The following is a 27,703-nucleotide window of genomic DNA, read 5'->3' as shown; positions in this document are numbered from 1 at the left end:
TTCCTATCGACAGTACTCGGGGACCTTTAGTGATCAAGACTAGGGTAAAAATCTGCCTTAGTTCCCCTTTAAGGTTTACACAAACAAGCACATTTCTATGGCTCTTTAGGGGTGAGAGGTTTGACTTTAACATATTGTGGAGATATAGATGCAATACTGATAATGGTGGAAAATGATGTGTTTTATTATCACATTACATATTACAGTCTTACATCTCAGAGGTTATTTTCCCACTTATATAATAACTGCTGTGTGCATGAGCTCACAGCTCTCTAGCTAAGCAAAGGCACTGAGTCCTTTAACTATAAATCAGCCTTATCATCTGCCTTATCATCACTGTTGCTATAGCGACATACAGTTATGGTAAAACTGATATATTCATTGAGAATGATAAAACCTGAGTTAGACGTGTCTGTTTATAGTGTATGTTTCATAAAAATAATGGACACCTGCCAGCCAATCGGTGTCAAGAATTTTTAGTGGCAGTGGTATAAACTTTAACAACCAAGAAGATCTTGAACCTCATCATGTGATACCATACGCCTAAAAAGTGACACATTAATAATGTAAACAGTGACAGGAGAAATGGTTATGCCTAGTGACAATTGCAACTGTTGTATGTTATATCCTGTGACCAGATGGTGATGGAATTCACCGATAGCGTCATGGATGTTGACAGCCACGAAATAAACATGTCTCATTGGAAACAATTTTCTGAGGTGAGTAGTTTTAATGTTGCACTGTGGACCATCCTTTTTTTGTCTTTGCCTACCATTATGTTCACAAACTGAGCCAAAAATTCTGTAGTTTATCTTCATGTGACGTGTCAACCGAGTAGTAACAGACGTATGATTCCTTGGCCTTTAGTATCACTCCAAGTTGAAGCAGCAGGACTTGAATATCGCCCTGATGGTGACATCCAGGGAGGTGTACAGTGCATTATCTCAGCTGGTGCCATGCGTCGGCTGCAGGCGGAGTGTGGAGCGCCTCTTCTCACATTTAGTGGAATCAGGGAACCCGGCCCTCGAGCCACTCACAGTGAAACCCACAGGCATGCTCTCCGTCACCAAAGCCTGTGTAGCGGACGTGAAGAAGCTCTACACCCTCTTCTACGTCCATGGGTAAGACACAGCAATGTGTTTCTTTCATTTTTACTGCCAAATCAATGATACCATGTATCAAGAGAGAGCAGCCATTTCATTAAATATGAACAAGTGCTTTTGTTAGTTAAAAAACAGAGAGAGACAACATTTCAGTCTGTGACGCTAACAAGAAATGATCTCTGGATGTGTTGGAACACTTTATAATGATAATGCCACATCAGGCTGAAATACTGCTCTCTACTACTCAGTAGTACACCCACCATTGTCCTCTTTAGTACGCTCCATCTGTACTGACTTCCTAAAATCCTTTGAGACATGGATGTGACAAGAGGGTTTAAATAAATCAACTGCAAACTATGCACCTACTCTGACTTATCTAACCAACACACGGTGTCATTTTGTTTTTCTTTTTAGTGTCAGATCTAGCAAATGGACTGTGCACTGTTTTATTATATTTTATTAAGAGTTGAAAACGGTACTAAAAGTTTTTTATTTAATTTACAGGTCAAAGTTGAATGACATGATCGATGCCATTCCAAAAAGTAAAAAGAACAAACGCTGCCAGTTACACTCCTTGGACACCCACAAGCCTAAACCTTTAGGGTGAGTAATACGACTATTTTCATCTGTTTTCCTCATTAAACTGTTGTATCGATTCTAAATAACATTTAGGATGTGAGTCTTTAGAAGTGGAGAATTAAGAGGGCTGATGTGCTCTAAGTTGTCTTCTATCAAACCGTAGTGAAGGGGGCGCAAAGAGAGTGTTCAGTTAAGATCACACATACGTGGCATCTTCTTTCCCTTTGGACAGTTGTGTCTGCCTTAATGCAGAAAAGACTGAGTTATGCTTTTTCTCCAGAAGGTCTCTGCCTTAGGGTAGTCAGCACTGTGTACCATTTGGTTTTTTGTTCCTTTTTTCCCCTGGATAAATAACAGTATATACAAACATATTGTAAGCTTGAGTTTGGAAAAACAGTAATCGTTTATGACTGACAAAACCAACGTGGGGTGTCTGAGTCTTTTTACAGAGCTGTCTCAGTGTGGTCATTGAAGGTTTTTGATGTGTACAGCTTTCGACTGCGGTTGTTGAATCATTTCATGTGGTGAATTTTGTAGATCTGAGTTATAGACAATAATACCTCTGGCTCTGTGTAAACTGTAAACTGTTTCAGTAAATACTATAGATCTTCCAGTAGATGATGCATTAGTTTGTATTCAAGTTTGCTGTTAATCCTTCATAAACTGATAATTATACTGTCATTTGAACCAAGGCATTACCACATATCCTTCTCTTGCCACTTCTGCTGAAATGTTTGGATACTTCTTTCTGTTAGAAATCCTCATGCAGTTCTTAGGAACGTATAGCATCACTGGCCAGCTTTAAGCCACAGTGTGGACATTGGGAATGGTTCATATCAAACAGCCTCAGTCAGACATGCTGGCATTGGAGCATTTAGCAGTTAATGAGCCAGATATTTCCCTCAGGGCTTGGTAGAGACTAACACCAGAGCAGAAAGAAGAGTGAATATTGGACTTAAAATGGCCGGTGGCCAGAAACACGATTTCTAATGAGTGCTGGTGTTGCTCCATGTGCTGGTGGTGTTAATAGGAAATGTTTGCTAAGACGTTTTTCCATATAAGCTTAAAAGGTTTCTCAGTGTTGTGTACAGCTTATTTCTGCTAACCCCAAGTGGCCAAAAAAAAACAGTATGGCAGGTTTAAGAGATGGTAACTGTATTGTGATTGCATGGCTCTAATAGTTGTGTGTTTTGCTTACAGGGGAAGCTGGATGGATGTGTGGGAGCTGATGTCTCAGGAGTGCAGGGATGAGGTGGTCCTCATTGATAGTGCTTGTCTCTTAGAGACGCTGGAGACCTACTTGCGTAAACACAGGTAATGTGTGACTACCACAGCCATCATTCCCAATATGCTTTTTTCCCTCTCTCGTAAATGTTGTGTTGGTGGTTTAAAAACAACTGATTTAACTGTTGTCTGCAGGTTTTGCACTGACTGTAAGAACAAAGTGCTGAGGGCATACAACATCCTGGTGGGGGAGTTGGACTGCAGTAAAGAGAAGGGGTATTGCGCTGCCCTGTATGAGGGACTATGCTGTTGCCCCCACGAACGCCACATCCATGTGTGCTGTGAGACTGACTTCATCGCTCACCTCCTTGGCCGGGCAGAACCTGAGTTTGCAGGAGGCTATGAGTAAGAGAGGTTTTTAACAGTGAATGCTACTTTCACTTTCACCATTGATGAACTCGGAGTCATTTTCTATCATGCCATGTTCCTTTTAATACATTCAGACGCAGAGAGAGACATGCCAAGACCATTGACATTGCACAAGAAGAAGTCCTGACTTGTCTGGGTATTCATCTCTATGAGCGGCTGCACAGGATCTGGCAGAAACTACGAGCAGAGGAGCAGACCTGGCAGATATTGTTTCATTTGGGAATTGATGCACTACGTAAAAGTTTTGAGGTACGCAAACCAGTGTGTGTACAGTATCCTTTCAAACTGATTAATGAATTGATAAATGCATTATGACTGTGTGATAATGCATCTATTACCACGCCCCTAGATGGCGGTGGAGAAGATGCAGGGGATCAGTCGGCTAGAGCAGTTTGTCGAGGAGCTGTCTGAGGAGGAGAGGGCCAAAGAGCTGAAGCAGGAGAAAAAGAGGCAGAAGCGAAAAAATCGACGCAAAAACAAGTGTGGCTTTGACATATCTGAACAGGAGGCGGAGGACAAGGACAAAAATCTGGATGAGGTAATCCTCCACCAACAGTGAGGGTCTGGGGCATGGAGATCCCCTTGGCTTTAACACCTCTGTGTTCACCTGCAGCTCCACATCTGTGTGCCTTTATTTATGTCCGGCCCATTTGGTGTGTTGCAGGGTTCTCTCGACTCCGCGGAGGGCACCTGCAAGGTCTGTGGTAGCCACGATGAGGAGGAGGAGGAGCCAGGATGCGATGAGAGCGTTGCCGTCAATGGGAGCACTTCCTGTAGCTGCCCAGATGACACCAAGCAGGGTAAAAATGCACACAGACTTGGGCTCTTACTACGTGTGTTTGCTATGTATGATGTAGAAACCAAAATACTTCCACACACTGCCCCTCACATGCTTCAGCGTTGGTGATTATCCGATCAGCACGGCTTTGCCTGCGTCCTCCGTTTTTATTTATTAGCTTAGCTTACTGAAAGGTTAATAGGGCATGGAGTAGGTCAAGCTGATAGTGAATTTTAGTGTCCTCTGCTGGTCCTAAAGGTAAACTACTTCACCATAAAACCTGTGTGTCTGTGGAGGTTACAAGACAAGACTATGGTAGAGACAGATAATGACAGAAATTGCTTTTTTCCGTGTGTTTCTCCAGATTTGTCCCCCCACAGCAACGGTAGTGACTGTGGCTACTCATCAAGTATCGAGGGCAGTGAGACAGGATCTCGAGAAGGTTCTGATGTTGCCTGCTCCGAGGGAATATGCAACCATGATGAAGCAGGTCTGGTTTGAGCCACTCTGAGATGCAGAGGACTTACAACAGAAACCATTTCAGGGTCTTTTAGGCATGCACTGTTGTATCCTTAGTCTTTTCTGCTTTTGTTTACTCTCTGCAGGAGATGACACGAATGCCCATCACTGTGCCGAAGACAAGGAGGAGGATGGAACAGACAGTTGTGTGGACTGCTGGCCACACTCTGAGGAAAATGCTCAATGCAAGAGTAAAAAGAAGAAAAGGAAGGGCAAGGGTTTATGCAACAATCAGGTGAGAGGACAACGTGTAGAATTCACATGCTGTATGGAGAATATTTAAGGCTGTGTATCAAATATAAAGTATGCACATTTCTGCAGGGACAAAAGGGTGAAGGTTGTATGCCAGACGGGAACACAACCGGCCACAGTCCACCATCATCACACACCTGCCGAACCAAAGAAATCTTCTCCTCTTTATGTGGCGATACATTTGCCAGCATTGCACTACGGTTACCATGGACAGTACATCAAAAGAACCTCAGCCTTCATGCGAGCCCTCCAGAGGCAAACATCAGTCTTGTGGAACTTCTGGTAAGTGAGTTTAAAATTCTTAAAAAAAAGACATTTCTCACAGCAGGCTTGTTATGAACAAGTCTGTTAGCTCTGTTTAGCCATGCCTGTAAGCCATGCTAGTGAGCCAATATGCAGTGGCAGGGCCCAGGAAGTCTAATTGTCTGCTGTATGAAAGCTATATAGTTTATGCTTTAAAAGAAAATAAGGAGCTTGTATTTTTTGTTTGATTCTGGCTCTTATCTCTTGTGTTCTAAATTCAGGACGATTCAGAAGTTGCTTCAGATGAAGAGAATTGTCTGACACAGGAAGAAATCCAGGCATTTTTAGAAAGAAACCAGTCCTTCTACAACAACCGCCACCAGTACCGACAGCTCCTGAAAGAAAAATTCACCAACTACTGCCGCGCCACCGAGCGGAGTAAGCCAGTCTGTGGGAAGTGGTTTGCCACCACCAGTGTCAACTAACTGCACTAATAACATCTTCCCCTGGGAAAAACACTCGTGACCACTGCTGCGACATCTTTAGAAAGTATAATTCTGAAGTACATTTGGTGTCTTGTTAAGTCATTTCTCCTTTAAAGTAAACGTGATTCGTACTTTCTGTTGCTCTCTCTCTCTCTCTCAATCTCTCTTTTGCACTTGTACACCAACACACCTTTCCATCTCATTTCTTGGCCGCTTTCTCACTTGTAATTGTTCTCTTTGACCAAGCCTAGCTATTTGTTGTTGGTCTTCTGTAGGGTCATTGGGTAAGAGCACAGTGGAATCAGTAAACAAAGCTTTGCAAGCTGTGATATTAGGGATACATTTTAGGAGTCTTATTTTATGTATTCTTTTTCTATTTTTATGTTTCTATTTTGTTTCTCTTTGGTGACACTTCAATGTAGTGGTAAAGGTTGTACCATTAAATGTGTACAGAAATTCTAAATATAAAGATTTTACAGAGAATAAACATCCATTTGTAATAAGGATTTGGGTGTGATGTTAAGAGCGCAATGTGCAAAATTTACTAAATAAAGAATATTTATTAATATGCATTATACATTTGTTGTTTTTTTTTTCTTGACCATATGAGAGTTTGATCTTAGACGGTAGATAATAGATAAATATTGTTTTTCCTGGCTTTTACAAAGTCAACAATATACATACCGCCAGTTTACCAGACCCAGTTAGAACTGTATGGGACCAGACGTTTATTGCAAATTTGTTTCATTCTTGGGTCATTTTTAAACATCCACCTGTGACTCCTCATGCCTGCCACCTCAGTCCCTCATACAACCCTTTCAGAATATATGAATACTGTTTAATCAGCATTCTACTTAATCCCTGGTATATTTTAAGTGTAATTAAGTTTTGGAATTAAATTTCCTATATTGGGCACTGTGTAAAAAATGCTGATCTATCTTTGATTGCATAACAAGCTCATTTCCTATTGGTTAAACCAAAAACACTTGTTTCCATGCTAGTAAGAACATTTAAATATATAGAATATCATAAAATGTGTAGTTGCAATAAAGGAAGGTAAACATTGCAAAAATCTAGATTGTGTAATATATTTTGCCAAATTATACAGAAATTAGGCATTCTGATCTTTCAAAATTAATCCAATTTTAACTCTTTAAATTTAAACAAGCAGATTGATCATTGTTTCATTTGTTTCAGATGGTCTGATCAGCCATCATATGTGTTGAGTTTGTTAGGTCAGTTTAGGTTGTTCAGTTCTACTCAGATAATGTTAGCATAGTCTGAGTTAATATCTCTGTTTTACACAGTCTGGGACTAGTTTTAGTCCTTGCAAAGGAAACAGGGCGTTCAGAGAAAACCTCCAATGTCAGTAATGTGATATTAATTAAATTAAATAGTCTACTAATCAGGTACCAAAAGGTATATCTGTATAATGATGGAACAAATTTGCTCTCCACAGTGCCTGCAGCTACGTTCAGCAAGTGTGTGAAGATATTCATACCTTCATTTCAATCATAAATGTGACTGTTCTCAAACTAATTAACCAACCTGGAAGGTGTTAAATTAAACTTTGACATTCCTAAAGTTTGTGATACAGTGAAATCTATGATATACTTAAGATGTCATGACTTCATAATATGTGTAAATGTAGAAAATAAGAGTATGTTGTTGCTTTAATCCTTTGTTTTCTGTTCTGACAATTGTATTGTAGCACACTGAGGTACTGAATATCTCAGTAAGGCCTTATTTCTAAAAAGAACTCGACGACTAGCTAAATTAGTTCACTCACTGCTGACTTTTTCCAACATTCCCCGACTGAAAGCTTCTTATTACGGGGAGCACCTGAAGGCAACATGTAAAGCACTCGCGTTGTTTTAGTTTCCTCCAGTAGGCGGCGCTAGAAAACCACACACTCCAGGCCCCAGGGCTCAAAAAGAAAGTGGGAGGAGATGTGAACCAAACATTTACACACGCCAGAGCTCTTCATATTTCATCCAGAGGAGCGCATGGATCCGGGCTTAGGCACACTGCCCGCCGCTGTCCTGGATGCTGCACAGATTGAGACCGGAGGCTGCTGCATCCCTCTAGTTGAACATATCGTACACAGCACTGATAACAGGACTGTGACAGCTTGAACTGAGCAGACAGAGGTAACGTTACGGCACAGGAGCTGCTGTTTCGTGTACAGTACCGGTGTAGACAGTACGGGGAGATGGAGCGGTGGAAAGGCAGAGTGGCCCTGGTGACCGGAGCCTCGGTGGGCATTGGAGCGGCTGTAGCCCGGGCACTGGTCCAGCAAGGCATGAGGGTTGTCGGCTGTGCCAGGAGTGTCGAAAAAATAGAGGTGGGCAATTTTATGTAATGTCAATAACAGCTGTGACAGAAGTCGCGGGAGAAGCTAGCTGTAGAGCAACAACAAAGTAGCTAACTAACGTTAACTGCTAGCTAACATTAGCTTTACAACTTCAGCTAGAAACCTTTAGCCTCAGTGTTAAAGCTGCAGGGACACTGGGAGCTGTGTCTGTGTAAAGTAACAGGTAACTGTCTTTATTAAAGTTAGGGTACCTCCATTAATCCTCATAGGGTTACAACATATTTTAATATTCAATCCAAAATGGATATAGGAGCAGTGGCAGCATTAGAGGTGTAAACTGTAGCTAGCTTTTGTTACCAGCCTCCCATATGAACACTGCAGGGGTCTTATGGTCCCCAGGTCTTCTGCTCCACACTGACAAAGTATTGGATGGCTCATAGTATCACCCACCAAAATGTGATGCTCCTAAATCAGCATCACTCTACAAATCCCACCTCACCCATAATCTGCTGTAATCTCTATTAATATTCAGCCTTGCTGCAAACTTCACTTTCTTTGTGCTGACCTTCTCCGTTGAGGTCAGAGGTCAGAGGTCAGGGCCGGCAGAGGCAGACCAGCATTTGGCAGAGGTTCAGTATGATGACACCTCAGCAACGGATGTAGCTGCTAACCACTGACCCTGGTGTGTGTGACAATTACTAGTGTGTCAACTGACTTCGCCACAGTTTCCAAAGAGGTATCAGTGGATGCCCGGGGGTCTTTGAGGAGTGTCTGGGTGTCCCCAGTCCTGTCCGACACTGTAAACAAAGTGTTGTGTACTCTAGAGTATATGAGAATTTATGTCCTTTTCATAGGTTTCAGGCTCAAAGGGACAAAATCTCTATCTTATGTAACCAAAATCAATTTACAACATCCCAAGCTATGTAAAGTTTAAAAACAGCTACAGTGATATACCCCCTTTATTTATTTTTTCCCACCTGTACTTTGCACAGCAGCATGCGTTGTGATGTGGTTTTGGGCAAACACGATCCGATACACGTCCCATTTTTTAGGTCAATGCTCAATTAGCTGTATAACAGAGAGCTTAAATTACACCTACTAATAAAAGACAAGTCCAATCATTATTTAAGGCCTGCTTTCATCGTGACTAGGAAAGTAATTAGTGCCAGTGGTGATTATGTTTGAACTGCATGTGAAATTTGTCCTCCACATATTGAACCTGTGAATTTATTACTGTAATTAAAAAAAAAAAAATTAAATAAACCTTAAGAGCGAATATGTGAGGCAGAATTTTCCAGATGAACACTGTGGTTGCAAATGGACTACTGTGACACATTCTGACACAAAGGTTTGGGTGGAGTATGGACTGGAAGGCAGACGCCTGCTCCTCTAGGGCAGCGTCGGAGGCCCCTCCTCACTAGCTCTTGTCTAACCATAAGCCATAAGGGACTGCACCTCGCTTATCTTGTCCAGACAATTATTAAGCCTCGCTCTCCTCGCCCCACACTGCTCCTAGCTTCCAGTTCTGGGCTGCGGAAGGCCAACTTTTAAAAAAAAAAAAAAAACCACTTGAAGTGAACTGTAACTCTTGCCCCAGGCTGGTGGAAGAGATGAACAAGGTACATCCTCCCATGGCTCACAGCTGATGTTAAGAACTTCTGGTTCAACCTGTATTTCTCAACTAGAGGTCATCCATGCAATACTGTGTCACATCAAACAGCTTGACCTGCCATGTCCCAGTGTCAAGCTGTTTACCAAAGACAAGAGCATGGGACGGCGTTTAGTTAGATTAGTTCCTCATCTTACATTGACCTGCTCTCACCAAATGGCCCTATAGTGCGCCATGTGGCTGTTCTACAGGGGTGTATCTGCTGCTGCACTGTTTACCCTTTACAATGACACAGTCAGTGGAGTATTGGAGCGCCGTCAGTCGGAGGAACTCTGCCGATGGTGAATTACGAGCAGGCGTGTCAGTCAATTCAAAGTTTAGTTCACTTTTCTTTCCAGTCATTAAAAAAACAAAACAAAAGTACACATTTCAGTTACGTGTTGTTTTTTGCATGCAAGCATTTCCCGCACCTTTACTACACACACACACACACACACACACACACACACAAACACCCATGCCCATACATGCATACAGTGAGTGTGACTTGTGCAACAGATAGCTTCCCTCCATTCATACTCTAGTCACATGGCCCCTCCTGTCAATAGTTAACTGCAGCGGCGTGTTTCAGCCTCTGGTCTCAAGGTCACAACGTTTGGAATCTTTCTAGCACTTTTACAAAATCCGCAGCATTAAAGAACTGACTACAGCCAGAGCGGTCTTAAATATTCTTAATTATTGATTTAGCTGCAAACCGAAGCTTGGATCCAGCTACACATTTGTCAGAATGAGAGATGGATCTAAGGTTGTGCGGAGCGACAGGTTTCCATTTCTCCCATTCTGTGACAGATTTCATCACTTGTACAAGACCTCAGAGAGTTGTCTGTGTGAGTGGAGGGACAAAGCCAGTATTGTACTCTCTCTGCTATGTAAACTGGGTTCTTGCTGTAGTTGTGCCAAACCTGGCATGCTGCTGGTGGGGGATGCAAGTGTCCATCACTACGCAGTTGTTCTTGACTTCCCTTTTTGGCTTTTATTTCTTTACTTGGGGAAATAAAGCTTTTATGGTCTGTCTTTCCCAACAGCAATATTCCCACTCATAGTAGGCCAGATAAAGTCATTATTAAAGGGAGAAATGTATTCACACGTTCTAGGTGTCTGGTTTTCTGTGTAAACCAAATACGGAGGACGCGGAGTGGAGGGTTGTGTCTGCAGTGCTGTTTTGTTGTCTGTGAGACTATAGAGTAGGCAGTGGGGGAGCAGCGGGCTGAAGGGAGACGTGTGGTCACCATGGGCTCTGTGCAGGAATGGAGGCGACATGGCCGCGTCCAAGTAGCAGCAAGACAGCTTCTCATTAACTCTTGTGAAACCCTTAAAGACCAGCGGCAGAAGCTTTTATTTCGCTGGAAGAAAAATCTCTTCACAGTGCACACAATGTATTCTCTGAGGTTATAAACGGTTTAGAAGTGGCCCCTGTGCGCAGGACAGTGCGGTCCAAAAGTGTGCCATTGAGAGCCATATGGACGCACATTTTCAATAGAACCAAGCAGTGTAGGGTTTGACTTGTGTGCTGAAATCACCAACAGATGAGGGATGCTCTCAGGGAAGGTAATAAAGCTAAATGCATGTTTGTGAGACTGCTGCAATACGAGAAGGACTTTAATTCTGAGCTCACATCTGACACTGAGGAAGACGAGGACACCTAGTTACACCTGGTCTAAATCTCTCTGGCCCACATAGCCCATATGTTGGGTTATATCTGCTTACATAGCACAGTGTAATAGTAAATACACAGTTATGGGAGTATGAACTTCAGTTGCTGATCGCCACAACTCAAATAATCCTTCAGTAAAAAGACTACTATTAGGAAATCCCATAAGGCTATGTGGATTCAGATAAAAGTGATTTTATATTTATTTGCTTAAAACCTTAACCTGGTCTTGCTAAATATGGGTGTCCCCATTAAGCGTGTGGACCTACACCTGCTAAATATACCAATAAGCTTACACTTGCGTATTTTCGAATGTTTTTGCCACTATCTCAGGGTCAGGGGCTGGTGGTAGAGGAGATTAGTGTCTGGCTGGCTGTTGCTCTGGGGAGAGAGGCAGAGGTTGGGTATGGGGATTAGGGTGGGGTCTGTCCATAATCAATCCTAAATAAATGGCCATCGATATGGATTTCCCTGGAAAAGTATAGTTCCTGTCTACTGTATGCAGGCCGACAAGAAACATCAATTCTAGTTTCCTCGAGCTGTGTAAAATAAACTCATAGAAATAAAAGAAAGACCCAGACAGAAGGGCCACAGTCTGAGCTGTGTCCTTTTCACTGGTCAATGGTTTGTGTATGTACAATCTATATATACGCAGGCATATTCTAAAATGTCCCTTTTACATTGCACAATTGCTTTTCTATCCTTTGTTTGTTTTAACCACGGCTAAATGCCGAAGGAACATCTGCTTCTAGATAATAAATAATCTATTTGCATTGTAAGTAAGTGAAGCTGACATTTCCTGGGTGCTTTGAGGCTATGTGTCAAAATTCAAAGCTCTGGCTGCTGCAATTTTAGATCAGATAAATTTAGCCAACATAATTCTTTAGTGCTTTACAGGTCTGTGGTTGACATACAGATGTATGTGTTAGCAAGAGATTCTGCATACAATATGTTTAAATAAGATAATCTATGTCAATCTAGATTGAGTTTCTGGTCTTTACTTGTTTTAAGACTTTGTCACAGCTGACCCACGCACTTTTCTCCAGTGTGCTTGTATCAACCATCTCCTTATTGGCTCCTGTTAATGCAGCTCTGCACAAAGCAGTAGCCTCTACACTGTTTATAATTAGCCTATGAAAGCGTCTTTTTATTTGAGTGAGTAAATTCTAAATTAAAACTCTAAGCCCTTGGCAGGTGAGCCAGCAGGTTAATTTAAGACGTTGGCTGGCCAGCTTCCATTTGGTTCCCGTTCTAAAGGAAGTAAAAAGTGCTCCGTCGTGCTTCACAAGCTGAGGTGACAAAATAAAAGTCAATCAGTGTCTCTCTGTCTGCAAATGTGAAGCTGTTGCAACCACCTCCTGTAGGTTCTGTCTGGACAGCCCGTCCTGTTATTTCGCAGTGAATAGATTTCACTCCAGAAAGGATTTGAAGTGGGTCAGGTCAGACAGCTTTACTCTCTTTGTCTCACACCCTGTGCCTCACTTTGTGTTTCTCTCTTTTCGTCTGTGTCCTGATTATTCTCGATGCATTTTTCCCTCTTTCTCTTTGTGTTTTGCAGTTTCAGTGATTTGTTTGATGTGCAAAATGTTGCTGAAACATTTCCCTAACCCATTTTAACTTTACCTACATTAAATGCAGTATCTATGAATAGCCCCATCATTATGTTTAATGCATTGTGCTTTTTGCTGTATCACTTGTCATTGGCTGTGAGAGGAATCACAGCCGCTGCGTCTTCACCTGCACAGTTGCTATTTGATTTCCCGTGTCAATTTTCTCCTGAGCTCATCGAGTTAGCGCATGGCTTCTTCGGCTTCTTCGGCTTCTTCGGCTTTTGTCTTACCCATGCAGAAAGCTTTTCCACTGACTACACATTTTCCACTTGAGCTGTGAGCTGACAAAGACTTATAGCTAACTAATAATCCATCATGTTTCTATTCTGCCCCCAAGAGAAGCTACATTCTCCCCAACACTAATGACAGTGTTTTCTCATATATGAATCCTCCCAAAGCAGCTGTCCAGATTGTTCCGAGGATATTTTGACATATGGGTTTGCAGACACAGATTTATAAAACATTGGTAGTTGATGCTGATAAGAAATGGGTCTATTTCATCTCTGTAATGGTCCCCTGTGTACACACACTGCTAACCTCATTTTCAGCTTGAAATTTGTTCCAAAATTCCCCTTCACCTTTTCCAGACAGGCTTTTATGCAGTGTGCAAGGATTTTCAGCAGGAGAAAATTGTCTTCGTCTACTTTAAAGGGTAACTTTGGTTTCTTTCATCCTGGAACCTATTTTTCCATGTTTTGTGTCTAAGTGACTAATGGGGACAATACCAATTTTTGAAATTGGTCCAGTATCGAGCGAGCGTGCTCAGAAACTGCCTACAATGTCACCTTATGGGCAATTCTGCGTGTACGTCCACTAAAAGTGCTTGTTGTTGCCACTGTGTCTGAAAACATTATGGAAAGGACCCTACAGAGATAGACCTTTTTTATATATAAAAGAGTAAGATGTTTTTTGTTTAACCAGAAACAGCAGTGATAGCTCCAACCAGACTCCATTGATCAAAACAGTCATTTTACCTCATTGTTAACTCTTAATTCACAATTGACAATTGTCTAACTCGGTGACTTTATCTTGAGTGAGTGAGTTTGATCTTGTTTTTGTCAAGTCTGAATTCAGTGTTAACAATGTTGTGAGGTAAAATGACTGTTTTGATCAGTGGAGTCTGGTTGGAGCTATCACTGCTGTTTCTGGTTAAACAAAAAGTATCTTACTCTTTCACAAAAAGGTCTGTCTTTGTAGGTATTGTTTCCATAAGGTTGCCAGACATTTATAATAACAGTCTGAGGCCCAGTAACAAAAACAAGAACTTTTAGTGGACGTACTTTGATGGTGCGCAATTGCCCGTAAACGGTGTAGCCAGTTTCATGACTGCTGGCTGCAATGCTCTTGCTCAATACTGGTCCAATTTCAAAACATGTTTTTGCCATTACTCATTTTGACCCAAAAACATAGAAAATAGGGTCCAGGATAAGAAATACTGAAGGTACCCTTTAACACAGAGTAGAAATAGTCAGTACTAATAATACTGTAGGTAGGAGATTTATGGATAAAGAATGAATCAGATATTAAGATGGTAGTTTCATTCATTTAGTCTGACAGTAGTCAGAAGATATCCCCACTGCTTTGTCTGTAGTTCACTCGAAAAGATTTTCTTTACAATATTGCTGCAATACTTTAATATATACTCACTGTTACTGTACGTTAATTAAGGAAGACACTTAAATCAGTTACCTTTCTTCTCAGCACTCTTTATGAATTATTTAAAGTTGTTATCAGGAGTGTTTTTATTACTTATTGTGTGGAATCACTGGGGTCTGATTGGTCTAGACAGCTCAGTGACCCCAGTGAACTATTCTCCCTGCACCACCACTGTGCTGTCCTCTCTGTGCTTATCATCTTAAAGGTGTAAGGTTTACTGGCATTGACATTCCCTCCCTGGGCCTCCTGCTATGATAGGTGGGGCGCTTCCTGTCCTGTCCTGTTGAAGACTTGCTGGAAAGCTCTGCTCTGCATGTACAGCCTGTGAGACTGTGTGTGTCTGTATGAGGAGGCCTGATGTGCAAGGGAGGAAGACGTCATGTAAACGCTAAGTGCAAGTGCAGGAGCAGGCCAGCACTTGTAATTGAATGTACATTTGTAGCAGAGAGTGCGGTGCGAAAAGAGCACTTTGCGGAGAAAGGATTTTATTAATCTACAACACAAACGCAGAGACAACTTGAGTTCACCAAGTTGAGCATTTGCAAAAATGGTGAGGGGAATGACGAGAAAGAACGCAAATTAGATTGTTTTTGATTCGACAGTGGCCAAATTGGATTTGTTGCTGGGTGTTTGTTTGATATTGGAAACATTTTATGGCTACTCTGAGATGCTGAATAGACCCGGCTCAGTCTGGCCCAGTTTGAAAGCTTTCATTTTGGACGCGTAAGATCAACACTGTCGCCAAGAGACTCTCCTGTGTCTGTTTTTTGTTGTCTGCTCTGGGCTCAAGTTATCATAAACTTAGCATGCATAATGATGTGGCTCACAGCAGACATCAGGGCTACCCTGAGGCCCGTCGTGAGTTGTTGCACCGATGGCCGGCATCAGGTGCCGGAATAACCATCACAGGAGATGCAGGAGGCACGTGATGCATGCCGGTTCACTAGAAAGAAGCTTCACCCCTCAGCATGTTTCAACTACAAACAAGAGAGCCAGTTTTTATCATATGATGCCCATGTGAATATATGACCAAAAGCACCCTGTAGTTAATCTAGTATTGAAGTATCGCCGACAGAAATGTCACCTTTGTTTCTTTTCTTGTTTAGAATAAAGATCTGCTGCTGCCTCGTCCTTTTTATCACTTTGTTGGGGGAAAAAAAATGCCACCACACTGGTTGCACCAGTCTGTTACACAACACCTGGCTCCCTGCTCTGCCTTTAGTCTGTCAGGGTTAGAAAAGCCTTTTTCATTTGTGCCAGAGACGCATGCCAAACATCAGTTGTCATGCACTGGTAATCACAGGCAGTTTTTTTTGTATTATTTACTCATCAACAGGCACCGTGTTTGGATTTAAAGGACCAGCGTGTAGGATTTAGTGGCATCTAGCGGTGTAGTTGCAGATCGAAACCCTTTCCTTCCAAGCATGTAGGAGAAACTATGTTGGAAACAAACGCCCTTATTTAGAGCCAGTGTTGGGTTTGTCCATTGTGGGGTACTGCAGAAACATGGTGGACCCTGTAGATAAAAACAGCTCATTCTAAGGTTACACACTGGACCTTTAAAGTTATTTACATGTAGGGTTAATACTTGTAACATTATTTCTAAGTGCTGCTAACTGCTTCCTTAATTGCCCCGGGTTAGTCTTGATTGGAACTCTCCCAGAAAAGCCTAAGTCTGTCAATGAGTGTAGTTACTAACAAAGAGTGTAAATATTTCTCTTATCTCCTTGTCTTGATGAGACTATCCCGAAGGCAGTGCAGTAAAACCGCCCCATTCAACCTTTAGACCCTTAGACGTCTTTCAGTGTGTGAAGAAGAGATAATCGCACAACCATCCCTTCTACCCTGCTGCAATCCTGTTAGCCCGCTGTCACCTTTGACCCAGCACTCGGTACGGGTGCGCGCAGCCTAAACTTGAGTCTATTTTTACTGTATGTCTCATACTAGTGGTTTATATGGATAATGAGTAGCAGAATAAACTGTCACAACTGGATGTGTTCCTCAGAAACCTTGTGTGTTCCCAGTAAAGAAACCAGTAAATGTAGAATTTCACTGTTTATTATGGAGTATTCCTATACCAGTGACATCTCCCCTAGTGTTTTGGCTTTCTGGTTTAATGCAATGGGGGAAGTGTTGCTTACATTTTAGTGATTAAACTTAGCCCTACATTAGTCATATGCGTATTCACCTATTAGGTGGGTTTCCCCTTGAAGCTGTGCTTGCAAGCTGCTGTTCTCTCTCCGTCTGATACAGTAAAACATACTGACATCTGAATGCATTTTGATCAGCTTTAATGCAGTAGGCTTCAGGTTTTGTTTTTTTCTCTCTCTCTCTCTCTCTCTCTCTCTCCTTCTGTTTCACTTTCTGGCTGCCAACCCTTCCTCCCTCCTCCCTCCTCCCTCCTCCTGCACACTTTCTGTGATCACTGGACAACAGCCTCAGTAATGAGGATGAAAATGCACTATGACAGGCAAAATTGTTTTGTGTGTCGTAGGTGCTTAAGAGACAGGACAGGAAGGATTAAGAGGGGAGGAGTTACTGGCTGAATTAGGTCTGCATTACATCTTTGGATTTGTTTTAACCATCTACCAGTCCTTTCATAGAAAAGAGGAGGCACAGTGGTGTATAACACAATCCCTCTTTTGTCTGGGAGACCTCCTGAGTCAACCTGAGACAAATCTAATTCCTCAGCTCTCTCTGCTCATGGCTGCTGCCTTGTGCTATTGATCTGGCTCACCACTTAAAGCTCGTCTGCCTTCAGCGCTTTGGCATCTTTATTTTTATCTCTTTCCCCTTCTCTAGCGAGTTGCTCTGCTCGTCCATTTACACCAGTCCCATGTGAGTGGGTGAATGATTGATGAACATGGCGTGGGACAATGATGTCCCTTGCATTGTAGACCTTATATAACAGGCCCCTGCAGGGCTTACAGGCCATGAATGTGACTGTGTAGATGTACACATGTGTCTGATTGACTCCGGTGCATCCAGTGTTCAAACACACTTACCCTTACATATTGTTTACCCAAGGCTCATTTAACAACACTGCTGTGTGAGTCTGTCACTGAGATATGTTTGGGGCTTTTCTCGCTCTCATTTTTCATCCCTATCTTCTGCCAAACATGCTTAACCTGCAGGTATCCAGTTTCAGTTTGGACTGTGATGAATGAATCGTGTGGAAGAGTGCATTTGCCAACTATGCTGCTGCTGCTGCTGCATTTTCAGGCCTTATCTGTGGGACAGCGTGCTGTAGTGCCATTGCTGTAGGCGTGGCCAGTATGAGGGCCGGTACTGGCCGTAGCAGTACAGCTGGTGCCAGAACTCACCCCCCCACACCCACACACACACACACACAGATTCACAGCCTGAGACTTCCTGTAGTTGGACCAGGATCACAGCTTGTTCGCTCTGCTGCTCCCGCTTAAACCTCAGTAACTCAACTCATTCTCCCCGTCCGACTACAGACTGGCCTGGCTTTTCCTTTACGTTAACCTCCTTTCTGAATAAAGAAGAGCCTTTCCACTAGTCTGTCTGCCCCTTCAGGGATTCAGGCGTCCTCCTACGTGTCTACGGCACGGGCAAAAAACTTTGTTGCAGTTTATAGATGAAACCATTTTTTAGCGTTTTGACAGCTTTATTCGGATAAGGCCTTCTCTGGATAATCCGAATTAAACAGCTTAGAGGAAGAGCAGGGAAATCTCCACACTCCAAGTGTGAGATATGGGGCATTTACTCTATTGCGTGTTTTGTTAGAAAAAGCCTAAATGATCCCTCAATCCAATTTCATACTGATTATAAAAAGTAGACTTCACAAATATACTGAGTTTCCTCTTCCCTTAAGGAGCGGCTGCAGTGGCTGCCACCATCAGCAGATATACTGTAGTACTGCTGTCCAGGTGTCAGGCATTTAACAGAACATCCCACAACATAGTCACACTGAGCCACACTACTACATATGGTGATTACCAACTTACTGCTGCTGCTTTCTTCATCTATATTCTGGCTGTAAGCTTTTTCATGACATTTCAGGTACCCATGAAGCATCACATCATGTTGCCTCTTCTCTGGGATTAGTTGTAGTAGTACATTCTGAGCTCTGAATAATATGTACTTGCTATATCTTTACAATGTGCTCCACTCTGCCTTTAAAGCAAGAGAAGCAACTCAAGAGCCATGTACAGAAGGAATTTGGAAAATGCCCAGCTCATCAGTTTTGATGTGAATTGCATGCCAGCTTTTCTACTTCATTGTGATGTTCCACATGTGGTGATGCTTTTAGTCACAGATATGCATACACAAATCAATCCTGAGCTTTTTTACATTTAGCTAGCATTGTTGAGTATTAGTGTTCACACCCTCAACAGGTCACGTGGCTGCTCCGAATTCTGCTGTTATCATTACATGTGGAGAAGTTGGTATCTCTGCCAGTACTTTGATGGATTTTATCTTGCATAGTTGGACAATAGTACAAAGTGATTATTCTGAAAATGAGCCCTTGCTGTTTCCTTATGTGGGACTGAGGCCAAAACCAACATTTATTGTTGATCGTCTAGATCAGTGACTTCAACCTGGGAGTACTTGTACCACAAAGGTTACTTCTGCAGTTACCACGGTATGTGGAAAGCTTAACTAATTAACTCAATTAAACTCAACTACAAAAAAATAGTGATTTTATTAAAAAAAATATGTCTACAAATGTGCGTTAAGGAGGTAAATAAACTACTAAACAGGATTACCAAGTAGTCTGATCTTGAGTACATTTAAAGTCACTAGTAAGCTAATTAAAAAACAGACAAAATGGTTGGGAGCTACTGGGTTAGATCACTGAAAAGAAAATACACTATCGGGCTCCACTGTTGCTGCGCTGGAAATATCTGAATGCAACTTCATGGAATAAGACCCACACACCAAAACATGCCAACACACATCACTGTAGCTTTCGTAAGGTGTTAAAAGTTTAGAGGGTCAGTTTTAGCGAGTGTTACACAGTGCTGTGCATCATCTCTGTCTGCCACCACCCACGCCCCTCCAGTCTGACTGGCACCTAGAGCGAGACATCAGGTGACTGGTGCAGCTGTGCCTGGCAGGGGGATCTGTGTCACTTTGTATCAAAGCCCACAGTGGTGGACAGCCAGCTGACCTGGTTGGAGTGCAGCTTGCTCGGCCGCAGCAGGCTCAGCACAGCTGTATCCCCAAAGAAGAGGCATCCCATCAGTGCAAAGATTACTTTGTCTTACCCAGCGTCATGATTTGGATTTTGGTAGAATTTCAATGAGTGTGCTTTTTGTTGTCAGGAAACAAACATACTCAGACTGGAGTGGTTTTGGCTGAACTGGTGCTGTCAGGTTACCTCTGGCCCTCAACTGATGTGCTGTTGATTTTATGGTTGTACGTTCTCGGCTTTCTCAGTGTCTGAGTGGGTAGGGTGTTTGTCACAGAGCGCTATCTTAATTATGGTGCTGCTGCGGGTTAATCATTTCTAGCTCTTATGTAACAGTGTGTCAGACCTGATAATCAATTTATGGCAACTTATAGCGTTTGAACTTTTGTGTTTTCTTATCGGCTAACAAATATTAATGTCGTCACATTGGGTCTGATTTGTGTCTTTCAGAAGCTGGCAGCAGAATGCCAGAGTGCAGGCTACAGTGGCACACTGATCCCTTACAAGTGTGACCTGTCCAACGAGGAGGAGATCCTGTCCATGTTTTCCGCCATCAAGACACTGCACAAGGGCGTGGACGTATGCATCAACAATGCGGGGCTGGCCCACAACGAGCCCTTGCTCAGCGGAAAGACAGAGGGCTGGAGGAACATGATCGATGTGGGTGGAACACCACAGGCACACAAATATAAGAGCTTGGGCTGAAACAAGCTGGAGAGGAATTTGGTTTTATTTATAACGGGGGTGGTTAGAATTAACCCCTGACGCTGATGTTGTATTGATTTTACGGTTGCTCTACTCAAACAGAGGGAGGAGCTAACATGGTCGCCCATTGTGAGTAGAAGTCTGTAGAGCTTGTGTTGTTCAGAGAATAAGAGTTAAAGCAAAAGTGTCTAGATACATGGATCTGCACACACACACACACACACACACACACACACACAGATCCCCTCCCCTCACAGAGGCTGCTTCATTGGCTCTGAGGAGAAGCCCTGGCACTGCATAGGCCCACTAATGAAAGCCAGCACTATTTCTCTTGTTAGGACATTCTGATTCATTGAGCTCTTGACCACTGAAGACCCCCTGCTCTAAAGTCTCTGTCTCCAGACTCCTGCGTTCGTAACGTCCGTCCATCTGTTGTCATGGCAGCCCACGTGAATGTGTACAGCAGTGTATTTTTAGCCTGTGTTTAATCTGTACGCTGACCTTGTTTGGTCACTTCCCCCTATCTTGCCACCGCGTTGGCTTTAACCTGCCGTCTATCAATGTCACTACGGGAGCAGCTTAGAGGCCACAAGCTGGACAGGAACAGCAGGTTCAGATAGACAACACGGTGACTCAGTGAACATCAGTCAGCAGTTTCATCACATAGCAGAATCTTAAATGTGATTTAGCAATAAACCACAATTAAGTTGTGAAACTGTATCAACTCACTAATGTTTTATTTCCATGCTGTATGGGTTTCTTCTTGTTTGAAATACAGGGGCGATAGATGTCGATAGATGGAAACAAATTGACTGATATATAAATGGTTTAAGTTGCCATCTTCATCTACCCTGCAGGTGAATGTCTTAGCCTTGTCTATCTGCACCCGTGAGGCGTACAAATCAATGAAGGAGAGGAATGTGGACGATGGCCACATCATCAATATTAACAGGTAAGATATACAGTCAACCTTCAGATCTAAGAACAAATGTATGGATTAATCTGAGAATACATTATCCTGTTTGTTGAAGGTGATTTTAATCCAGCAGGCATTAGGTAAAGCCAGTGGTGAGTCCCATCTGGCCCCTGTTGGACCTGGAACAGTGTGAAGAACTGATATTAAACTTCTATTTTAATTACGACTCCTTTCATTTGCATTGATATAGTAATCTTGGGATTATTATAATCCTGTTTTTGAATTTTGGGTTGATGAATCAGAGATTTTCAGAGAGAGTATATTACTTTAATTTGGGCTTGAATCAAGGTTGAGCTTGGAAATGTGGTTTCTAGCTCATGCATCTTCATCTCATCTTCTACCTGTTACAGTATGGGTGGGCACCGAGTGGTGCCAAGTGCTGACGAGCATTTCTACTGTGCCACTAAATACGCTGTGACTGCTTTGACTGAGGGGATACGGCAAGAGCTTCGGGAAGCCAACACCCACATCAGAGCCACAGTAAGTTAGCGTGCAGGTTCTTCTCTGGCCTGTGCTATTGCTCACACATTGGACCACATACGTTACTGGATACAATACAGTAGGTCCTTCCTGTAAAATGAGTCCAATGAAAAGCGTGTTTTGTCTGTGTTTTTATGTGTGGGTAATTCTTTCGTGCCTTTTCCTCCCCTGCAGTGTATATCTCCTGGAATTGTAGAGACTGAGTTTGCCTTCAGGCACCACAACAGTGATCCAGAGAAAGCAGCGGCAGTGTATGAGAGTATGAAAGTAAGAGTGCACATTTGACTCAGCAGTTGGGTTTTTACAAAGGGAAAAAACACCTGAGTGCTTTTGCATCAATAATGCCTCTTATCTCCACTTTTCAGTGTTTGAAAGCAGAAGACATAGCCAGTGCAGTCACATTTGTCCTCAGTGCCCCTCCTCATGTCCAGGTATCTCTCTCCTTCTTTGATCAAGTGCATCAGCGCTGAATGCTGGTTGGTTTCTGTATTCATCTCCTTCACTTGTGTCATCAGATTGGCGATGTGCAGATGAGGCCAGTAGAGCAGGTGTCATAGCAGTGGAACAGGAAGCTGCAGGAGGAGCAGACAGACAGCAGCCATGGTGACTCCTTAGCGACCTCTGCTGGGCAAAGGGGGGAGGGGTGGGGATAAAACAAATCAACTACAGCTGTGTTGGATCTACAGGGATGTGGTCAAAGAGGGCTGGAGCCTTAAGGAGGCTGTGCAAGGAAATGAAGGGCTTGGACTTAAACTGTAAACCACTACAAAAATACTACTGAATGCAGCAACCTGGTATTTGTGAATTGTTGAGCCCAGTCCGCAACTGAGCTGACTCCAAACTACAGTAGGAACAAATAACAAAAGGAGAGAGTTGCTGCTGTGCTATGTGGGCGCAGCCATCACTTCAGAGGGAAGAGTATGCCATTGATTGCACATGTTTCTTTGTTTTTTTTGTTTTTTTGTTTTTGTAGTTCATATGACATATCTTTTTTGAAATTAAATGGGAAGAGTAATTGCTGTTTATAAGAATGACCTTTTTTTGTTTGTTTAATTTTTTTATAAATATTTTAACTTTTGATCATTGGTAGATGTGGTCTGATACTCACTAACCATAGACACTACTATGTCGTACTCACTGTAACTAACCGTCAGCAGTCCATCCTGCCACCTTTACTCACCATATGTTTTCACACACACATTCAGTTGCCCTGGTTTGGATCTACCCAGTTTTCAACCCCATATAAGGAATCAGGAAAATTATATAAGAGAGATACCCTTGTCTATTAAGCACACAAGTTTCTACAATCCACCCTTTTGCCTGTGTAATTTCAGTTGTTCTGCACTTTGGATTCATTTATGAGGACTTATGAGGAGGAAACACTGGCAACTTACGTAGGGGAAGAAACTAACTCTGTGCACATGTATACCCTAAAAATGTGTACCTTTCAGTGGAAATTTCTCCTTTTAATGAATAAATAAAAACAATTGCCCAGAAGTAAGTTGTGGTTTGTGTTATGTTCACTTGACACACTATTAAGAGTCAGTTTGTCATTGCAGAGATGAGACACATGCTGTGGACTTTGTGACAGGTTTTTATTACACCTTACATGACATGACACAGAGCTGCATGACGCATGTATTCCTCTGTGAACTACCATATACTTATCAGCAGTGTCCTGTTGCATTTGACCTAATTAGTCAGAACACAATGAAATGGTCCACAGTGGTTTATGTTTTTAAAGGATGTTGTTCAATACAAACGTTCAACTCCTTGAACCATTATTGTTAAATAGTGGCTTTCTTTGTCATTTTTTAGCTAAAATGTATGTAAAAAAACTTGGTTAAGTACCTGATTTCAGATATATCACCACTCATAATTGCATCAGCAGACATGACCAAAAGATGGCAGCCTTAGCAAAGTAAAAAACACAAATGAACACAGGGAAGTGTGTGTAAAGTCCTGAGTGCCACGCCTTTATCCTTTGGAGCTCTATCACAAGAGAGGGCGTGTTGGTCGGATATTATTACAGATATTATTACAGATGTACACAATAATAATCTCTAAACACTCGTTCCACAACATCTTATCACATTTTAAAATAAGCAAAGGTTCAACAAAATCTCAAATTAAGTTCATAGACAAAAATTGTCAATCTAATATATCTGCATGGCAGATATGCTGCAACACATTTTCACAATCATGTAGATAGTTTTTGTAGCATACTTTATGTACTGATTTGAGCTTATTAGAAGTCTGTCACTTGGTGAACATTATGAGGTATCAGAAGTTTGTCTCAAGACGAGGTTTTTCAGGTAGATGGATGCTGGAACTGATTACAGCTATGGCTGGATCTCCATATCTCCCTCCCCTCTCATAATACGGCATCTTTGACATTTCATTCAGCGCGAATGGTGTGATGGACAGCTTCAGTTTCTGTTTTTAAAAAAACAATAATATTAATACACAGCTTGATTTTATATGAGAATGACATGGCACATGCACATGGGTACTACCTGCAATGTCATGGGTGGGAAAAACAAAAACTAATAGTGAATATACATCACCTGCATGAATGAGCCAGGGAGCACCCACAATGTGTGAACAGCACCCAAAGGAATCCAGATGATGGAGGCCATGGCAATGACCCAGCCGACTCCCTGAGCCCAGGGAGGGAAGACATAGTCCTCATAGCGAGCTGGTTTGAACTGGATGATGGAGAAGATCAGGATAACCTGCAACAAGAAGAAACATTTCAACCTTAGTTGTGGCACTTTAAGATGGATCTCTGTTTTGCTGTAGGGGTGAAAATCACATGGATGAAAAAAGCCTTTTGACTCACAGTGATCAGCACAGGAGCAATTATTAGCCAGCACACTTTGAAAAAGATGTTTGCTCTCTTTCCAGTCATCTCTTCGAGGTTGTCTGAAAGTCGAGTCACTCCTGCACATGGAAAGCTACTTCAGTTAACAGCCATGCATATTTTGTTTGACTTTTAAAAGTCGGATACTCAGATATGTACATATAGCCTTGTTATATTAATATAACATTGTTAAGATGTATCTACTTCTGGAGTACAATGCACCATCACATTAACTAGCCACTAACCACTACACCATTTTAATTAAAAAATGGATTACAATGAAAATGTACATAATTTAGTAACAAAAACAACAGAAAAAGATTCTTGATTAAGCAGCTTTTAGTAGTAATTTTAAGTGAGACTAACTTAGTTTTGTGAGGTATTTTGTTTTCACAGTACAAATAAAAATTATAAAATTAAGTCAGTGTTACTTAGCTATAAACTAAATTTTACTTCAAATTTCCAATGTAGTTTCAACTGTTTAAATTGATCTGGTTTAAGCACAGCTGAACATGGTTTTTCTCACCGTAACTCCAACAGATGGCTATAACCTCAAAGAATGCAAGAAACATGATGGACACTATGGCAGTGTAATGATCCATCAGCTGGAAAACATAGATTCCCACCTGAACAGAGAGACACTCTTTAGAACAGTATGTGATGAAGAATATTACAATTTGGTCATAATTTGATTAACATTCATCCAAATTACAATCTTTACCTGCATGACACAAGGAATCCCCAGGAGGCACGCTGCACCGCAAACAGCAAGAACAAACAGTTCCTTCCGCTTGAAGAATTTGATCAGATTTTGATAGAATTCATCCATGAGACTGGTCACCAGCACTTCAACCATTGCAAACTGACCAAAAAGAACAAACATACAAAGAAGTCATAAAGTAGCTCTGTAGGATGGGTGAAGTGGATTCACACTGAAGCTGTAATGTTTTCATGAACTACCTCACTGTCCAGCCCGAGGCACAGCAGCATGAAGAAGAACATCACAGCCCAGAGTTGAGCCACTGGCATGTTTGCAAAGGCTTGTGGGTAAACAACGTAAACTAGTCCTGGACCTATTTACATAAACACACACACAAAGATGTCAGTTTAGCTTTGCTGATTGAAAAAGTAAAAATCATTACCCATCCGAAGAAGGGAAACATGAAATTATGAATGTATGAATTAAAATCAAAATGTATCTTTGGAATGTGAGTTCAAATTAGTGTGAAGATGGGAGAGTTCATAGCTAGACTGCAGGCTTTTGAATAAAAGAGAAACAGTATTTTTCTTTCTTTTCTTCTACATGTGCATCTGTTGATCTGGGTGGCCAGCGGCTGCTTACAATTGCCCTTACAGTCTACAGTTAAAGTTGCACTGAATTAAACAATATATTTGAGTGTACCACATTGTATTACTATGTGAAAAATGTAGGTGCATCTTTAGGTAGTCACAATTGTTTCTGTAACAGAAGTATGACAAGCTCGGCTACACTGTAAGAGTAAGAGGTTGCATTTTAGTTGGCCTTTTTCAATTTATCTTCTCCTTCGTCATATCATTAGCTCTGGTTTTACTTTTTTTTTTTAATTACCAGCAATTACTTGTTTCCTTTTTTTTTTATATTATCAGAGTAATTGCCAGGTTACTCAAGTACTATGGGAGAAACGATAAAACTCTAGAAACAAAAATGAGAAGTAACACCAGTCCCTCAGGAGCTGAATATTTTGACCACTTGTTTTCTTACCATCCACAGCCAGATTGCTGACAGGAATGCCCTGCAGATGAGACATGTAGCCAAAGGCAGAGAAAATGACAAACCCTGCCAGGATACTGGTGAGGGAGTTAATGATGGATATGGTCAGGGTGTCCCTGTGGGGAAAGAATAGGTTTTTTATATTGCTTTCTTTCTGCCCAGAGAGCATAACTGTCACTGCTGTGGAGGGAAATTGAGTGGATTTTGGCTTATTACTTCAGAACATTGTTGTTGAAGGAATTGTAGCTGGACATGGCCAAGAGGGAGCCGAAACCAATCCCAATGGAGTTGAAGATCTGAGCTGCAGCATTCACCCACACCTGCAACACGAGAATGTTTATCCAATACCAATAATCACTGCCAGTACCAATCAATACCCAAGCCAATACGAATGCTAGCATTCATCTTGTCTCTCTCTACAGCAGCATCAGTTCTCCTGTGTCAGACAGAACCAGTACCTGTTTCCTTGTCTCCCCTCTTTTTTCTTTCTTACCTCCACTGAGAGCAGCTTGTTCCATTCCGGCACAATAAAGAAGGTTATTCCATCTATTGCTCCAGGAAGCTGCGCATTATTGATCAGCAGGGCAATCAGGATAATATACGGGAACAGGGCTGTGAAGTACACCACCTGCAAACGTAAAGAAACTAGGGTTGTCATTCACTGTCTGTCTATCTGTCTCTCTGCTTGTCTCAAATTCTCTCTCTTTTCACTCGCCTTGCCTGTTGATTTCACCCCCTTAAAGATGCAGAAGTAAATGAGGATCCAAGCCAGAAGGAGAATAAGGAAAAGCTCCCACCGGACCACTCCTGCTTCCTCTACTCCACTAGTCTGTTCCAGCATCTTATATCTTCAAAGAAGCCAGACAAAAAGGAAAAAGGTAATTAATGCAAGACAATTACATTCTACATTAATTTTGACATTACGTCTCAGAACTGAACACACTATAGCCATTAACAAACAGATGGTTCCAACATTATTTCCAGCTGTAATGAATTAGTCATAGCAATCAGGTGGACACTGGGCTGGGATGCTAACATGTGGTGTCGCACAGGGTTCCTTGACCATTTTTACCAGCCAAATGCTAGCTTCGTCCCCCTGTGTTCATCTGAATCTACAATAATTTGTCAGTAATCTCTCTATTGCAGGAGGATGAATAAATACATTTCAATGAATTATCAACATATAAATAGATTGCTATAAAATTATGTACAGACATTCATGGTACACAGAAAATAATTCTAATGACTTGGGTGATCCC

At 42.0% G+C, this 27,703-nt stretch overlaps 3 protein-coding genes across 6 annotated transcripts in view; 2 read left to right on the top strand and 1 right to left on the bottom strand.

Moving 5' to 3' along the window:
* The window catches only part of ggnbp2 (gametogenetin binding protein 2), a gene marked incomplete in the record, with an annotated part of 7,189 nt that extends 1,002 nt beyond the window's left edge, over positions 1–6,187 (top strand). Inside the window, 12 exon segments of the mRNA XM_035667037.1 lie at positions 639–719; positions 868–1,121; positions 1,608–1,706; positions 2,883–2,996; positions 3,102–3,311; positions 3,410–3,584; positions 3,685–3,873; positions 4,000–4,135; positions 4,478–4,603; positions 4,719–4,867; positions 4,954–5,166; positions 5,409–6,187. Coding sequence (XP_035522930.1) covers positions 639–719; positions 868–1,121; positions 1,608–1,706; positions 2,883–2,996; positions 3,102–3,311; positions 3,410–3,584; positions 3,685–3,873; positions 4,000–4,135; positions 4,478–4,603; positions 4,719–4,867; positions 4,954–5,166; positions 5,409–5,612 — 1,950 coding nt within the window.
* Positions 6,188–7,586: 1,399 nt separating this feature from the next.
* Positions 7,587–23,328, top strand: dhrs11a (dehydrogenase/reductase (SDR family) member 11a). 4 transcript variants are annotated; one of them, XM_035667198.1, is made up of 7 exons: positions 7,587–7,956; positions 20,121–20,330; positions 21,233–21,327; positions 21,702–21,831; positions 22,006–22,098; positions 22,197–22,262; positions 22,347–23,328. In XM_035667198.1, the coding sequence occupies exons 1-7, from the start codon at positions 7,825–7,827 to the stop codon at positions 22,386–22,388; spliced, it is 768 nt and encodes a 255-aa protein (XP_035523091.1). In that variant the 5' UTR covers positions 7,587–7,824; the 3' UTR covers positions 22,389–23,328. The 4 variants fall into 4 exon arrangements, with proteins under 4 accessions (XP_035523091.1, XP_035523092.1, XP_035523094.1 ...); XM_035667199.1 differs by lacking the exon at positions 7,587–7,956 and adding an exon at positions 19,620–19,769; XM_035667201.1 differs by lacking the exon at positions 7,587–7,956 and adding an exon at positions 19,620–19,894.
* A 93-nt stretch (positions 23,329–23,421) lies between these two features.
* Positions 23,422–27,703, bottom strand: part of si:ch211-283g2.1 (sodium- and chloride-dependent GABA transporter ine) — a 6,267-nt gene continuing 1,985 nt past the window's right edge. The window contains exons 4-13 of the mRNA XM_035666704.1: positions 27,160–27,292; positions 26,938–27,072; positions 26,661–26,764; positions 26,436–26,560; positions 25,655–25,767; positions 25,416–25,556; positions 25,221–25,320; positions 24,674–24,774; positions 24,399–24,566; positions 23,422–24,267 (exon numbers count right to left, since the gene is read on the bottom strand). Of these exons, the coding sequence (XP_035522597.1) occupies positions 24,115–24,267; positions 24,399–24,566; positions 24,674–24,774; positions 25,221–25,320; positions 25,416–25,556; positions 25,655–25,767; positions 26,436–26,560; positions 26,661–26,764; positions 26,938–27,072; positions 27,160–27,292 (1,273 nt within the window). The 3' untranslated portion in view covers positions 23,422–24,114. The remainder of the gene's footprint in view (positions 24,268–24,398; positions 24,567–24,673; positions 24,775–25,220; positions 25,321–25,415; positions 25,557–25,654; positions 25,768–26,435; positions 26,561–26,660; positions 26,765–26,937; positions 27,073–27,159; positions 27,293–27,703) is intronic.

Source organism: Morone saxatilis, unplaced genomic scaffold (genome assembly GCF_004916995.1).
Source record: "Morone saxatilis isolate NCDOM2014 unplaced genomic scaffold, NCSU_SB_2.0 Contig20, whole genome shotgun sequence".
Lineage (NCBI taxonomy): Eukaryota > Metazoa > Chordata > Actinopteri > Moronidae > Morone > Morone saxatilis.
This window is presented reverse-complemented; position numbering and strand designations above follow the sequence as displayed.

Bases quoted from the DNA above. Each gene is read 5' to 3' on its own strand.
- dhrs11a (XM_035667198.1), top strand. From the start codon at position 7,825: ATGGAGCGGTGGAAAGGCAGAGTGGCCCTGGTGACCGGAGCCTCGGTG. The intron at 7,957-20,120 runs GTGGGCAATTTT...TGTGTCTTTCAG, and splicing joins GGAGTGTCGAAAAAATAGAG to AAGCTGGCAGCAGAATGCCA. The intron at 21,832-22,005 runs GTAAGTTAGCGT...CCTCCCCTGCAG, and splicing joins ACACCCACATCAGAGCCACA to TGTATATCTCCTGGAATTGT.